The sequence below is a fragment of the Hemibagrus wyckioides genome, linkage group LG18 (assembly GCF_019097595.1).
Source record: "Hemibagrus wyckioides isolate EC202008001 linkage group LG18, SWU_Hwy_1.0, whole genome shotgun sequence".
Lineage (NCBI taxonomy): Eukaryota > Metazoa > Chordata > Actinopteri > Siluriformes > Bagridae > Hemibagrus > Hemibagrus wyckioides.
In genome coordinates, this window is record NC_080727.1 from 6,436,120 (window position 1) to 6,453,022 (window position 16,903).

A 16,903-nucleotide genomic window follows, 5' to 3' on the forward strand; every position below is an offset into this window, starting at 1 on the left:
AAATAAAAACGTTTCAAATAAACACACTGGGATGCTTAAATTTGGAGTAGTGATCCATCACAACACACCGATTTTGTTTTTTCTCCCCCCACCCGTTACCTCAAGATTTCATCCTTACATAATTAATTAGACTACAACTGAATACATTAAAATGTCTAAAAACCACAGAGGATTTTTTTTTTGTATACACATATTAAAATGACGTTAATGGAGATTTTCCATTAAATCTCTTTCCATTCCCTTTTCCATTAAATGCTCCTTCAAGATATATCAGATTCTATTACACAGGGAAAGTGTTATATATATATATATATATATATATATATATATATATATATATATATATAAAGTCCATTGCCAGCCTGCTGCTTTAAATTTCATTGCTCTTATTTGATGTTCCTCCTTGATATTTCCCTTGGGTTGGTGCCAATTTTCAAAGAAATTTCATCCTTCCATTATCTCAACCTGCCAGATTAATCTCGGAAAACACGGAAAAATCAACCTTACCGTAAGCAAACTAGTATGGTGTTTCGGCATTCTAACAAACGATGCCAAAAGGACAATCCTGGATTGGTGCTGCGTGATAAACCAAGGCGAGGGCTGTTGCTATGGTCACTTTGGCCTGGCCACGCCCCTTGACGACAACATCCTTTGAGAGCTGGTGGTAATGTTACAGGTGTGTGCCAAAATTTACACTGCAGGCTGTGTTCCTCATCCATTCCTGTTACTAAAGGCTGATTTATTTTGAGACCTGCTTAGAACAATGCAGCCTACATTTCAAGAACTTACAATAACAAAACCGGTATATAGATTAAAGCTTATAGCAGCACAAATTTCTCTGCATCGAGCCCCAAAAAAATGCGATTGGTTCTAAAAAAGATGAAGATGAAGTCAGTGATATTTAAGTCTGAACATTTTTGTACTCTTCTCACATTTCAGCCGCTGTTAATTAAATATTTACTCAGAGGAGCCTGTGGCCTCACAGGATCTTTAAACAGCAGGAAAAAAGCATGATATGGACCACTACCATACAGCCAATTGGGACGAGGCGGTCTCTTCACATACATGATTTAGCCTTCTTAGGATTTTTTTAGGAAGAAATTTATGCCGTTTCTGTCAGTTTGATGACACTAAGCACAAGACAAATCGACAAATAACTCATGCCACTTGTAGTTTGACTTGTGTGTGGGTCATGGATCGGGGTTCAAGCCCCAGCACCGCCAAGCTGCCACCGTTGGGCCCTTAAGCAAGGCCCCCAACCCCACTCTGCTCCAGGGGTGCTGCATCATGGCTGACCCTGCGCTCTGACCCCAACCCCAAAGGATGGGATATGTGAAGAAAGAATTTTACTCTGCAGTAATGTATATGTGACAAATAACGGCAACTTTACTTAACTCTAGCGACCGCTAACATTGTCGCTTGTAAGAATGCTCTTTCTAGTGTGTTTTTATTTCTTATATAGTATTCTTTTTTGTTTCATTTACCTGATTCTCTCTGTGCTACTTGACTAAATGAAATATTACTGCAGTTAGGAGTTGTGATTTGGGAAATAGAAAAAAAAAATGGCATAACATATGCTCCAGTGGATTGTCAGAGGAATCATTCAAGCAAGTCTGATTGCAAGGATTTGCAAAACCGTGACTTTGGGACATTTGGGACTTTGCAAAATCGAAGAACTGAGAAATACAATTAACACAAATGTCACTTGTCATGCTGTTGCTTAATGCTGTCACTGAAATCATAGTCAATTTGGAGGGTTTCTGATTTTTAATCTACTCCTGCCACCTAGTGGCAAAGAGGTGAAGTGAAAACAAAAAGTATTAATAAAAAACAAAATATGTCGCCATCTTGTGGTTATCTGTGGTAATGCGTCAGTTCTTCAACAGTTCTCACGAATGTTTCTTTTCAGCTTTAAAAGCACACAAACTAGACAGAAAACAAGAATAAAAAAAAATAATAAAAATGGATATTAAGTTCTTATCTAAAAACTTGATAAATGAATAAACACTGTGGATTCATTAAGCACTGTTCATTATTATACTAAAGACTAAAGTCAACGGTTCGGATTTGTCTGCTCCTCCCCTTTTCACGTCTCAGCCAATTATATTTCGCCTCAGCGTTACGTTTTATTATTATTATTATTATTATGCAAATATATGAATCAGTGTGGCATGCTCTTTAGCCGTAATCAATGTAAAGATTTATATACGTATATATTTTTTATTCATTTGTTAACAAATTGAACTGTTTAGAAGACAGAGCTGTAGCTGTAACGTTACTTCCTAAAAGTATGAGGAAAAAAGTGAAAGGACTCGGTTGAAGACGAGAGTCGACACATCTGCACGAGCGCCTCGGGAAAGCGATTACCGAAACAAGTGGAAACTTGAAAAGAAAAGCAAAAGTGTAGAGAGGATCATGGTGTACTGTGTGTGTATATATAGTGGTGTGTATAATATGAGGAAGGTGAAAGAAGAGGCGTTTGGGTGAAAGTGTGTGTTCCTGTGGTCGCTTGGTGATGGTGGGAGGGAGTCGCGAGGCAGCTTGTGTTGTTGTTCTCTAGGTAACGGAGACTCGAGGCCTCGGTATCAACTACACTGATTTTGAGGAACCGAACAACTAAAATAAAAGAAGACTTTTCTTTTTAAAATAAATTTTGCATAGTTCTGGATACCCGAATTAGGGTAAGTTAAGCTTTTAAAAAGTTCCGCTGTTGCTTACTGCAGCCAGGTATTATATTTTTTTATGTGGTTGGATTGTATTGCTCTTATATGTGGTGATTTACGGTAATTATAGTTAGTATCGTGTTGTTGACCATGGTGCATTATGGTAAGTAATGCTCTATACACTTTGACCATTAGTTGGACTGGCTACTAGTTGAAAAACTTACACATGCCAGGCTGATCAAACTGGTAGAAGATCTTTGTGAGCTGAAAAGTTTTTTACCAGCTTCCTTATTTCTTGAATAAATGAATTTTTGTGTTATTCTCTTAAAATAAGGTTTTTTTCCCTCTTCTGCCACTTACCAAACTGGTAAAGACCAGTTTAACTGGTACCTGGTCAAGCCAAGCTGGATTTTTCCACAAGGGTTTATTGTAACTATGGTTATTACCCGTGACGCCCGATGGTGATGTTAAATGGAATCTAAAATCTATCAATAATTCAACTGTTAAGGCTGAGCAATGCATTATTTCACATGGTCTCATCAATTGCATGATAAGAACGATTCATGATTTAAACACTTCCAAGGTTTTTGCTAAATATTCATTCATTCATCTTCAGTTCACACTTTATCCTGGTCCGGAGTTTATCCCAGGATCACCTGGTGACAGACAGGAATACACATTGGGTGGAACTTTATTTCATTTGTTTACCAAACCTGGAAAACTGAAACATGGCAACCCTTTCATTCAAACCATTAACGTCTGTTATACGTCACTTTCTGTAATGTGTACATTGATTAGATAAACTGTGTCTACTTTTAATTTCTCCACCGAAGTTATTAAGGAGGAAAAAATAAGGATAGGGTAAATAATCCACCTTGTTTATGCTCCTTAAATTCCCTACTCATATTTCACATGCATTCATTGAATCCCTGCTAAAAAAATATCAACCTAAATGTAGCCCAAATCCAGGAGTTGTTTTGCTCTGACTGTCACTGATGAATCTACAGACTGGGCTAGAATGAAATCAGCCCCAGCATCACTCCTTTAATACTATTCTGTGTGTTTTTCTTCCAAGCTTTGCATTAGTGTTTGATATACTTGGTTCCACAAAATAATCTGAACAAAAAAGTCATCTATTAAGAGCATCGTATGCAGATGGCAAAAATGCAAAGATGAATCTTGTAGTCATTCGATGTTTCAATGTATAAGTGTGTATAAGGGCTGCCATAGTATCCCACTGATATTAATTCAGTTCAGTTTATTTGTATAGCACTTTTAACAATGGACATTGTCTCAAAGCAGCTTTATAGTAGTCTAGAAACATAGAAAAAAATGATAAAGTTTAAAGTTAAGTTTCTATTTTGTTCCGTAACAGTTATCCCTAATGAGCAGGCCTGAGGCGACGGTGGCGAGGAAAAACTCCCTGAGATGATATGAGGAATAAACCGTGAGAGGAACCAGGCTCAGAAGGGAACCTCATCCTTATTTAGGTGACACTGGACAGTAAATAATGTCCTTTCTACAACATCCACCCAGAGGTCTTGAGGAACTAATAGGTCAGTGTAGTTTTTGACTTACGTAGATTTACTCATATAAAGTGAAGGTCAAACACATGTCAGACTCTTGTAAAGTGGATTTCACATCCCCTTATGTACAGTATGTTTTAAGTAAATAGCTTCATCTATTAGTAAGGCCTGTCTATATGTTGTAGCACTATGGAGACATCCGTAATATACAGTATATCCGTAATTTCCAGGCGTATCAGTGAGCTTTTATTGGATAAAGGAGAAATGGTCTCACGAAGCTCAGTATCACGTACATTACATCTCACTAGAGAGGGAGAAAGCACTTTCTTATGATTAACTTAAGGCTTAGCCGCACTTTGCTTGATTGAGTTTTAATGATCTAAACGGCATTAAGAGGCTAATGCTGAACATGGTGTAGGGTCATAGTCCATTTGTAAGCACATAACAAATACAGTGCAGCCGAAGTTGATTATTTTCCTATAGCAGTGTGTGCTAAAGTGTTTTATTCCACTTATTACACAGCAGTTCGCCATCGCTAATACTTTTTATTGATTCAAGTACGTTGTGTAACATCCGTAAAACAAGTTAGTTCCTATTGTTGCTTGCATTATAGCAGCTATATACATCCATTCCGTTAACTTCTTCAGCAATTTGAGCAACAATAGGTCGTTTGTTGGAATGGACCACACTGGTCAGTTTTCAGTCCCCATGTGCATCAATGAGCCTTGGCCACTCATGACCCTGTTCACCACTATTCCTTCATTGGACCACTTTTAATAGATACTGACCACTGCAGACTGAGAACATCACAATTATCACAATTTGGCCCTTGTCAGACTCGCTCAAATCCTTACACTTGCCCATTTTTCCTGCTTCTAACACATCAACTTTTGGGGACAAAATGTTCATTCACTGCCTAATAGATCCCTTATATTATGTTATTCACTTCACCTGTCAGTGCTCATAATGTTATGCCTGTTCGGTGTATTAGTGTAATTTGTTATACAGCGAGCGCTGCTGCCTGAACGGCTGTTACACAAAATGAATCCACACATTGTGACTAATCAAAATCAACAGAAAAAACAACAGTATCCAAAGCAGCCATTTCAGCTCCCGTGTTTCGGTTTGTGTCTCGGTCTGCGTCCTCAGCCGTGACCCTGGAACATAAGTAGCTTATAAGTAGCCGCTCAGCCTTACGTACTGGCTCTCTCAGCATTCGCTGTGTGCCAGCGCTGTCGGATACAGCGTTCACCGTTCTAGCCACAACCGCAGAAGTCTTTTGACCTGCCAGGCAGCCTGGAGAGTGTTAACAAGCGTGTAATTAGCGGGGTATCATCATCCAGCATGTAACTATTCAGCATAGAAAAGAATTAGCTGTGTTTGGGTATGTGTGTGTGTTAGTGTGTTTCTAGCTTGTGTGGTTTACATGCTGTGGTGAAGAGATCCATAATTATAGCATACTGATGTTAAAAATACTGGTACCCACTTCGGGAGAGTTTATGTGATACTTTACATTCTTCATTTAAAGATGGCATTCACTGGAGTTTCAGTGAAATGAAATGAAAATGAGTGCCATTTGGTATGTTTAAGTAGCTTACATAGTAAAAGGGTGTGTCAAAGGATGCATTTCTGTCTCCAATGGTGAATCAGTAAGAGGCTTATGTTTCGGTTCTTGCTCTGACATTATTGAGCATTATACAAAGGTCTAGAGAATACCCTGATCATGCTGCTAGTGTAGGTTAGAAGCATTTTTTTTCTTTATCACAATAAAGCTTATGGTTTGTTATTATTTAGTTGTATAAGACAGCACTGTTTGATTCTTGATTCTGATTGCTGATTTAGTTTCAGTAATTTATGAAATTCGAAACTCGAAAACTTGTATGTCCTATATCTCACACCTCCAGGGATCTGAGGTTCGATTCCTGTCTCCGCTTCATGTGCTCAGAGTTTGTGTGTTCTTCCTAGTGCTTTAGGGGTTCCCTCTAGGTACTCCATGTTCAAATATATGTATTGTAGGCTGATTGGCATCTCTAAATTGTTTTTTATGTGTGTATAAGTGAGATTGTATCATGTGATGGGCTGGGACCCTGTTCACGGTGTCCCCTGCCTTGTGGACTCCAGGCTTCCCATGAGCCTGCATAGGATATGGATGGATGGATGTTCTAATACCTTATCATATCTACACTAATCAGCCATAACATTATGAGCACTGACAGGTGAAGTTAATAACACTGATGATCTCCTCATCATGGCACCTGTTAGTGGGTGGGATATATTAGGCAGCAAGGGAACATTTTCTCCTCAAAGTTGATGTGTTAGAAGCAGGAAAAATGGGCGAGCATAAGGATTTGAGCGAGTTTGACAAGGGTTAAATTGTGATGGCTAGACGACTGGATCAGAGCATCTCCAAAACTGCAGCTCTTGTGGGGTGTTCCCGGTCTGCAGTGGTCAAAATCTATCAAAAGAAGTCCAAGGAAGGAACAGTGGTGAACCGGCGAGAGGGTCATGGCCGGCCAAGGCTCATTGATGCACGTGGAGAGTGGAGGCTGGCCCGTGTGATCCGATCCAACAGACGAGCTCCTATTGCTCAAACTGCTGGTTCTGATAGAAAGGTGTCAGAATACACAGTGCATGATGGGTCAGGGCTGTTCTGGCAGCAAAAGGGGAACCAACACAATATTAGGCAGGTGGTCATAATGTTATGCCTGATCAGTGTATATTGACATCATAGTGTAGCCGTAAAAAGGATGAAAGGATTTATTCAAACATTTGTACAGGAACAGATGTTTACAGTCAAGCGAACATCTCGTTCACGTGTGTAGTCTTTCAGCGTAGTTTGTTAGTGCCGCTCACTGCAGAATGATTGGCAGTGGTAATTTCAAGGAGCTGTGCTTTTACAGCTATATCTCTGGGGCTGCGCTGGTTTCCTGCGAGGCGACTGTTTGTTTTCTTCCTGGTGCTCTTCAAACCTGTTTAATTATGCTCGGTGGATTTGTTTACTCTGCGTCGTGACACTTGTGAATATGACGATTGTTATCCACTACGTTTGTTTTTTCATTTTAACAAGCTGTACTTTATGTCTGTGCAGGCGACAATGATAATAAGATGAAATGTAATTCAGTGGTATTATTCATGTTTGTGTGGCTTCTTCTCTTTTTCTTTCCAGATTTGTGTTTCATCACCTCGGCTACACCAGGATCTCAGCCGTGATGTTGAAGACAGACTCTGATATATCAGTAAGTAAGTGGACCTGTAAGCTTCAAATGCACTTTGTCGATGCAGCGTGAGAGACAGAGGAGGAAACGAAGTAAATGGAGGGTAAAAGAAACACCCCTAGAGTGCGTGTGCGCGCATGGACCCCCGCCTCAGGATACTCTTCACCCCCGAGCCCAGTCAGCTCACAGCTCAGTTGGGACGAAGGCGGAGACGAGGATTTCCAGAGCCAGATGGATGAGAATGGCATCATTGGCCTGAGAGAGACACAAGGGGAGGTACGAATGTTTAGTAGGCCTGGAGTTAAGTCCCAAATTGCACACTATGTAGTATAAGTAGTGGGTGTAGAAAATAAGAAGTGCACGTTAAGTACCCGGATGATGAAGTGTGGAATGTTGGAGACTTCATGAAGCACTTACAAACATCTTTAAAATTAAATTAGCTTACCTAATCTGATTTATTTTTTAACCACTCTATTCTGCTAAACCTAGCGGCCTAGCATTACATGCATTTGACCCCATTTGTCACCAACCGGAAAATGTTTTATACTTCCGGATGGTAGTCTGGTAGTCCAATCTGAGACGATACTACCCTTCTGAAATTCATACTAGAGGATGTAGTGCATAGTGTAAGTGTACATCGATCAGGCGTAACATTTTGACCACCTGCCTAATATTGTTTTGGTAACCCTTTTGCTGCCAAAACAGCCCTGACCCATCATGCACTGTGTATTCTGACACCTTTCTATCAGAACCACTATTAACTTCTTCAGCAATTTGAGCAACAGTAGCTCGTCTGTTGGATCGGATCACACGGGCCAGCCTTCGCTCCCCACATGCATCGATGAACCTTTATACAATGTTTAAATTTAATTTATAAGTAAATTAACCAAAAAGCATACAGCTGTTGTATGCATACACATATACACCTCCATACCGAAGTGGTCCTGACCTCCAGCCAGAAACTGGCACTGATGCCGACACAAATTTTACACCTTCAAATCGTACTCACAAATAAAAATTTATTAGTGTTTAGAAACCGAAGCTGTGATACACTGATACACTGATACACTAATAACGATGTTAAGAATCATCCACCATTCAAATAATGAGTCTCTGTATGCCTGAAAAGTGCACCTAGGATATGTGTACCTCATGCAGTGGTTGATCATGAAGCTCTGTGAATATAAATGATCTGTAACCAGCATTTCTCCCACTTAGCTGGAGCAAGAAGACGAGGTCGTATCAGAGGAAGAAGAGGATATGTTTTTAGATGTTGGGACTCCAGAGCCTGAAGATGGTCCTCCTCCTGTACTGGGAGATGTCAGCTTTCACCTGAGTGAGCTGCTGGACTCTGAGCCTCTCTCCCAACCCATAGGAGATGACTGTCTCTCACCTGCACACAGTACCAGCCTTTTATTTTTTATTACTTACTACAACATTATTTAGATAAAATGTATTTATTGTGGTGAGAAATTTTGATACTCACAAGAGATGAAATGTTAATAAACGTGTAAAGAGGAAAAGCTTTTTCTGCAGTTGAGAACTTGTTTTCTGGTGTTGCACATAAGGGCCTAAGTGAGTCCTGGGCTTGCAGTTTTACCGAATTAAATAGTTTTACTATAGCAGTTTTCCTCAAAAATCACTGTTAAGTAAACAGGAAGGGGCTGTCTCCAAACTGTTCCCACAAAGTTGGGAGAATAAAATTGTCCAAAATGTCTTGGTATGCTGAAGCAATAAGAGTTCTTTTCACTGGAACTAAGTAGCCAAGCCCAACCCCTGAAAAATAACACCTGAATTCAATGATTTGGCAACCTAGTGTACTTTTCATTGTTAGTTCAGAAGCAGTAACTTGTTATGTCATTCACCAGACCCAATAAAAACTCCTAATATAACTAAGCTTATTTTCTAATATAAATAAATCCAGTTGTTTATGTATAATTGGTAGAGGAATCTAAAAATTAAAATAGTGATTAAATTACTGTTAACTGTGCATTCCTGTGCATCATTTTCTTTTCTTTTCTTTTCTTTTTTTCTTAGATGATGTTGAATATAGTGTTTCTCTGGAGGACTGGAGTGATGATGATGATGAAGAGAAACTTGATGAGGAAGATCAGGAGAGCTTCAACATCCATAGACCTATCCCACATTCAAGTCCAGACAGAGATTTCATTTCAGAAATTCCGAATGATGAGACCGTGGAGATTAAGATGCAAGGAGACGAGTCGCATCCTCTTGAGATGAATATAGTTCTCCAGGATAACTGGATGGAAAGTTATGATGTCACCAGTCATGAAGGAATGAATAATAATAACAAATCTGATATAGTAACTTTAGAAACCTGCGCACCCTCCCAGAACAGTTGTGATGAGAGGAGCCATGTGTCTTCCTCACCCTCCTTCAAAAGCGCCCCTCAGACCCATATCCATCCCAACGTCCCCGAACTGACTTTACAAGACAAGGCAAGTGACTGTGGGATTGAAGGTGAAACGTTTGAAGAGCTAGCTGGGTCTTACAGCAGTCGACTCAGACACAGCCCTAGGACTTACCAACCTGTCAGTGTAGCTGAGGAGGAGGAAGAACAGCCTGCTTCTGCACTGAGGAGCTTTGAGTCAGAAAATGGTTCACCTGAATTCAAGCAAAAGTCTGCTAGGTCTCGGCAAAGTCACCATCAGCCTCCTGTTTCCACTTTTCGAGAGATCAATTCCTCACCACAGGTGAATTACTCGTCTTTCAACTCATCTGCAAAGTCTACAGCTAAAGACTCCACATCTGGACACAGGAGACATCACAGACCCTCTAAAACATCTTACACTGACCTTAGAGATGTGAGGTAAGTGGTGAGGTTTCTGTAACACACAGCAGCCGTACAAAAAAATCCAGATGTAGTTGTAGATTCCTAATGAGCATGCCAGAGGTGACGGTGCTGCAAGAACCCTAGAGAGAAACCAGACTCAGAAGGGAACCCATCCTCTAATGGGTGACACCTGATTAAGTGCAGTCATTAGGCACAAATCTGTCATATCTAGGTGAGGTTATTTAGCAAGGGTGAGACCTTAAAGGCTTAAACTGTTTTAGGAAGTGCAGATCTTCAGGATATCCATCAGCAGCAGAAGACCAGTCACATCATGATGAATCAGATAGAGCAGGATTTGGCCACAGGAGTGGATATGAAGCCATGAGATTAGCTCTGCTCTTAGCTGGACAGAATCTCAGCCATGTCTTGCTGCTTTAAAAGTCACCTCGCACACTTCGTTTCAACAGAGAAGGTCTCACAAGTGATTAAAAACTTCTACTTTAAATCCACATTGAATTTTGTTTTGTATTGTCTCTGCGTTCTCAGGAAGGGCCAGCTGAGTCATCCATTACCAGATTTTTCCAAAGTGGAGCCCAGAGTTCGTTTCCCTAAAAGCAGATACACCCCCCCGAAGAGTCGGAAGCCCCCTCCCAAAGAAGATGCAAAACCTGAAGCTCCTGTCATGTTCAAGTCCCCTGCTGACATTGTAAGGGAAGCTCTGTTGAGTAATTCTGAAGGGCCCTCAGATTCCATAGCCACCACTGACTCCCAGAAGCCCTCGAACACTACAATGCCCGAGGAGTTCCGATGCCCTCTGCAGGCCAGCACTATGGTGCAACAGCTTCAGGTGTAGCAAGGATTTTCATCTGTTAATTAATCAATTAAATATTTAGTAGACAAGTTTATAAACCATAAATTGCCATTCCATTGTCATGTCACTGAGAAACTGTTACAAAGCACTGACAATGGACACTCCTCCCAAAAAGGCTAACAAAACCTTTCTTTCAGAGCTTCACCAATTATAAATTTCACTTTGTTAAGTAACAATATGTTTATATTCATTTAGCATCTTAATGATGATGATGATGATGATCATAATAATAATAACAGAAACATTGAGCTGCTGTTTAAGGAAATTAATCCAGACCTTCTGACCAATCAGAGTTCACCATTCAACAACACTGTTTTAAATATGTAGCATCTCTTTAACTGAATTAAAATTGTCATTGCTAACGAATTGCTGTGGTATTCACACTGAACAAAACACGTCAACATTATGATTATTTTCCAATTAAAGCATCACTTATTATTGTGTTTTATTTTTTCCTGATGTGACTAGAGGCAAAAAAAAATGACCAGTTTTTCCTCTCTGATAGGATCCACAAGCATCTCATTGTGTAGCATCAAAACTAAATTTATTCAGTTGTAGATTGCTGCATCCACACAGCCAATGCGAATCAATAGGGATGTCACGCATTTTGTCTTCTTTTAGGAGGATTACAATAGGCTTCTAACAAAGTATGCAGAGGCTGAGAATACCATTGACAGGCTACGTTTGGAAGCCAAGGTATGATTTTTCTTTTATGTAGGTTTTAACACACACAGACAAAACCTATTTTTGGCACCTGTAGGAAAGAGAATAAAAGATTGCATTTATTAACCGTAGCTGTCTGTTACAGTCAGATGCTCAATCCTGTATGCTGTTTCATGTCCGAAGGCTTTATATATAGACTGTGATTACGTCTCGTGCTCAATGTTCAGTCAAGAACAAGGCAGCTGCTATATATTCTATTTTAATGGCAGTCTCGTTTTAACACTGACAAAAGAATTTATTGTCATTTACGCATTCATATTTATTCTGTGAATGATTTCTGTCATTTCTTGCAGCAAGCATTTCCAATAGGAGGTTTTTTAATAACAGTTGCAGGGGCTGTAAATAAATCAGCACTGGACTACAGCCACTGCATGTCACATGACCCAATCAGTGTGCCATTTCACACTGATGAACACTCCTATTTATTTCATTGTCTGTACCACTTATCCGATCTATCCTCTGGTCACGGGGAGCCTGTGCCTATCTCAGGGGTCATCAGGCATCAGGGCAGGATACACCCTGGACAGAGTGCCAACCCATCACAGGGCACACACACACACTCATTCACACACTGCGGGCAATTTAGAGACTCCAATCAGCCTAGAAGGATGTCTTTGGACTGTGGGAGGAAACTGGAGTACCCGGAGAACATGCAAACTCCACACACACAGCTCAAACCCAGGACGCTGGAGGTGTAAGGCGAACGTGCTAACCACTAAGCCACCCACTCCATTTAATTTCGGTTTATTACCGTCGAGCTTCTGCTGACGTCATGTTTTGTGTGTTGGGTCCATAGCGTCGTTCACAGGCTGCATGTTTTACTATTTTTGTTTGTCTGCTGTGCACATGCCGTACAGTTCAGTGTTACAACCTAGAAGTGAAATTTGTACCTTCAGATATAAATGAAATCACAATCACTATGCAGTGAAATTTGGTTCCTGGTTGTTACACTAACAAAATGTGGAAGAGGAGTGAATATCTATTTAAGGCACTCTGTGCTCTCCACTGCTGTGTGACGCTGTGATTAATAGGATGGAAACAGGACGTGACATCATTCTCCCTGACAGTATTATTTAGCATGTCATTGACTGACCCTGTGTCTGAAATGCTGCACTGCCTTCCCCTTTTCTTATCTTTACCTTTTACTTTCCGTTCCTTTCCTTTCCTTTCTATTCTTATTCCTTACAAAAATGAATAAATTAGCACTGTGCACTAACCTAAGGTACTGAAACATATTTAGGAATTTCACTGGCAAGGGGAAAAAAAGTGCACTATACGGGGATAGATTATGGATCTGATCCAGTGGTTCCATTTTACAGGCTTGCAGTAATTCTGGATTTTATAGCACTCAGTCTCCCAGTTGCTGTTTATCCATCTGGCTGCGTTTATTGTTGTGCTAATTACAAGGAGCTTACCCCCTCATGCCCTGGCCATCTGTCCTTCCTTTTATAGGTATAAGGATGTAGGAGGTAGGCGTCAGTGTGTCACACGTTCTAACGAGACACAACAATGGTCTCTGTTCTACACTTGTTTAAAAGAAAAGTATATATTAGTGAACTCTGTAAATAGTAATGTGAATGAAATTGGTAGTGTTCCTGCACCGGGGTATTTGTTCTGTGTAACATATGTAATGGGGAGTAGAAGGGTGGTGTATTACAGATACAGGGGTCACATAGAGGTAAACGCTGGTGTAATATTGTGGCTGAATGTTTTATCGACAAGGAGCAGTTATTCTGTCGTTTCTGTTCAGGCACGATTGACCGCAGAGACACACAATATCTGGACACTTGTGTGTGTCATTTTGTGTACAAATATTGTCCTGTGTTTGGACAGCTTTCAGTCCCTCCTATTTGCAGACCATTTCTGAAAACAAATATTCCATGATCTCAGCAATCTAGGTTGCAGTGAATCTGCACAAGAAGGTTTATGCATAAAGGCTTGTATATAAGGCTCTTCTGGATAATATACAGACATAACAGTTTTGTCCTAGCAAGCAGTAAAAGTGCAGCTAGACCATGTTATTTATATATATTTGTTATTATTTATACTATCAGCATAAAGCCACTAACCTGACCTAAAATTATCATTATTTTTTCCCCTCCGCTAAGATCCTGCTAGGATCTTCTTGTTAGCAATGCTGGCACCTATGCATCAGTACATCTTCTGATCAAATAACGCTGTAAATGAAAGCAACAGCTGTCAGCAACTAAAATGAATGTGAATTATTATATGTGTGATTTGTCAGGTATCCCTACACTCAGATCCTCCCAAACCCAGCCAGCTTGCTCTGTCAGGTTTTCTGAAGGAGGGGTCAAAGGTTATGACTCTGAGTTTCCCCCAGGCTCAGAGGGCAGAGCTGGGCACCAATGCCGTCCAGCCGACTCAGCCAAGGCTCAGCTCAGGTGAGAGCAACCTCACCACACAAGCATGTTAAACTGTAGATTGGTCATTTATCCAATTGAACTGAATTAAATTACTGTTAAAGTAAAGAGAACATATAAGTAACTGGATTATGTTTTATTTATTACATCGCGAAAGCTACCAGAGGGACACCCACTCGTCCATCCTCTGTGGACTCTTTTATTTCCAGCTGGCGGGAATCTCCTGCTGCAACTCCACTAACTGAAGCACTCTCCAAACAGATGGCGAGATTTCAGCTACAGGTGTTGACATATAAAACCTCCATTTCCCTCGACCTTACAGTGTAGACTAGGAGTTCATGTTCAGACCGCTATTCATTTTCACCATTTTATCTTTTCTGTATCAAAAAAATGCTTTTTAATGCTGTGATACACCGATCAGGCATAACATTATGAACACTGAGAGGTGAAGTGAACAACACTGATTATCTCCTCATCATGGCCCCTGTTAGTGGGTGGGATATATTAGGCAGCAAGTGAACATTTTGTCCTCAGAGTTGATGTGTTAGAAGCAGGATAAATGGCAAGCGTAAGGATTTGAGCGAGTTTGACAAGGGCCAAATTGTGATGGCTAGACGACTGGATCAGAGCATCTCCAAAACTGCAGCTCTTGTGGGGTGTTCCCGGTCTGCAGTGGTCAGTATCTATCAAAAGTGGTCCAAGGAAGGAACAGTGGTGAACCGGTGACAGGGTCATGGGCGGCCAAGGCTCACTGATGCACGTGGGGAGTGAAGGCTGGCCCGTGTGATCCGATCCAACAGACGAGCTACTGTTGCTCAAATTGCTGGTTCTGATAAAAAGGTGTCAGAATACACAGTGCATGATGGGTCAGGGCTGTTCTGGCAACAAAAGGGGAACCAACACCATATTAGGCAGGTGGTCCTAATGTTATGCCTGATCAGTGTATATTGACGGGCCATGAGGAAGAAACTTTATTTCTAGTCCACAATAAAGTCTTCAGGACTTTTCACTAACACTGTATCTAGTTGTTATAACATAAGTAAGAACAGGAACGTTTTGTTGAACTGCTGAAGAAGTTAATGCTGGTTCTGATAGAAAGGTGTCAGAATACACAGACGGGTTAGGGCAGCATGACGGGTTAGGGCTAATACAGAACATATCACATTTCATATCAATTAGATACAAATTGCATTTCCAGGTAGAATTCATATGGAAACATAATTCATAATCATTTTGCACTAATGCACTCATGTGCATGACCTGCTGTTTGAATGAAACTCATCCTGAGAGAGCGCAGCATGGAAGCTCATACCCATCAACACTCTCCTTATAGCACTTATATAATTGCCCAGCTGTTCTATGTAATACCATACAGCAGTGACAAGTGACAGTATTAGTTGTAGTTTATATTAACTATAAAGAATACTAAATGCACCTTTGCAATTGTTGAAAATAATTAATTTCTATTTGGTGTAAATTTTATAATGATTGTTTTTCACAGGTTAATGAGTTTGAGAAGCTACTAAAGACTAGAAAACTTAATCCTTCTGAGCAGACACAGGTATCATTATCCATTTTTTTTTCCTAACAGAAAGTAAATGCGTATATATATGCAATGTTGCGTGCCTTCTAACACTTTACTGTTGCAAACAGGGGTTGTCTCGGCTGACTAAGGGACAGGAGTCGATAGAAAAGGCTTACCTTGCTGCTCGTGAAAAGCATCAACAACTGCAGAGGCAAACAGGAGGGAAGTCCGGACCTTTTGACCCTGACAGGTGAATACTGAGCACTTTCTGTAGATATGCAGCAAAATATTGGAGCACATAAGTCATTCACTTTGTTGTATTTTAGGGAACTCGAAAGTCTGATATTTGAGTCAGGGTTACAATTGGAGGAACTGAAGGAGTGGATTGAACAGCCAGAAGCTACTCCAAGAGACCCCCATCATGCCCTTCAGCCCTGTGCTTCTCTGAAAGAGACAGAGCCGCAGCCTGAGGTACTTAATCTCTGTCACTGACCTACTCTCAAACATCTATAGGGCACAAATGTGAGACCTATAACCTTCCTCTGGGCACTAGACATGTCTTGAATAATTTGCATCTGAAAGAGAGGCAAGAAAATGAAATGTAGGTTTCAGTGTGAACACAAGGTGGTGGTGTGGAGAGACAACAACATTCAGGATTACTTTTGATTGAATCCACACCTGATGATATATTATATTATCCAATTATCCAAGCTTTACCTTAAATTAAGATTAGTAATATCACACTAGATAATCTTTCATGAAGCGGGAATTTATGATGAATGTTATTTACAATATGATAAATCCTGTAACCCTATGCTGTATGCTTTATTACTAGTATTACTGATTGCTATAACCTCCTCATCTGTCTCTGAACAGAACCCCGCCTGTGCAGCTCATGCAGAGGTCATGGTTGGCTTGGAGGTGAGTTCTGTCAGTGGGGAGAGTGATGGAGAGAGAGAGGAGGGTGAAGAAGACATGCTTCCATCTGTCCTCCGTCCCCTCGACCACAAACATCAACGTGTGGAGAAAGACTTTAGCAAGCTGATGGACCAGTAAGGGCTTTATGAACCTGGTCAAATACAAACAAATACTCTTTATGTAGCATTTCTATTTTAATCCAGGCATTTTATTTTTTATCCTCAACTCTATTGAAGTAGAATAAAGTGAAAAGTAGTTTAATTCACTCTGGACATTATACAAACAGG

The 16,903-nt window shown here is 40.4% G+C and overlaps 1 protein-coding gene across 4 annotated transcripts in view; it reads left to right on the forward strand.

The window, feature by feature from the left end:
• Positions 1 to 2,161: 2,161 nt before the first annotated feature.
• The window catches only part of akna (AT-hook transcription factor), a 28,926-nt gene continuing 14,184 nt past the window's right edge, over positions 2,162 to 16,903 (forward strand). For 2 of the 4 annotated variants that reach the window (XR_009207230.1, XM_058415461.1), the window contains exons 1-13: positions 2,162 to 2,681; positions 4,039 to 4,219; positions 7,356 to 7,680; positions 8,623 to 8,806; positions 9,442 to 10,234; positions 10,745 to 11,045; positions 11,691 to 11,765; positions 14,038 to 14,194; positions 14,331 to 14,455; positions 15,675 to 15,734; positions 15,827 to 15,948; positions 16,025 to 16,169; positions 16,575 to 16,750. Coding sequence is in view for 3 of the 4 variants with exons in the window: in XM_058415461.1 (XP_058271444.1) it covers positions 7,501 to 7,680; positions 8,623 to 8,806; positions 9,442 to 10,234; positions 10,745 to 11,045; positions 11,691 to 11,765; positions 14,038 to 14,194; positions 14,331 to 14,455; positions 15,675 to 15,734; positions 15,827 to 15,948; positions 16,025 to 16,169; positions 16,575 to 16,750 (2,318 nt within the window). In the remaining variant the exon portion in view is untranslated. The remainder of the gene's footprint in view (positions 2,682 to 4,038; positions 4,220 to 7,355; positions 7,681 to 8,622; positions 8,807 to 9,441; positions 10,235 to 10,744; positions 11,046 to 11,690; positions 11,766 to 14,037; positions 14,195 to 14,330; positions 14,456 to 15,674; positions 15,735 to 15,826; positions 15,949 to 16,024; positions 16,170 to 16,574; positions 16,751 to 16,903) is intronic. The other 2 variants (XM_058415462.1, XM_058415463.1) reach the window with 2 other exon arrangements.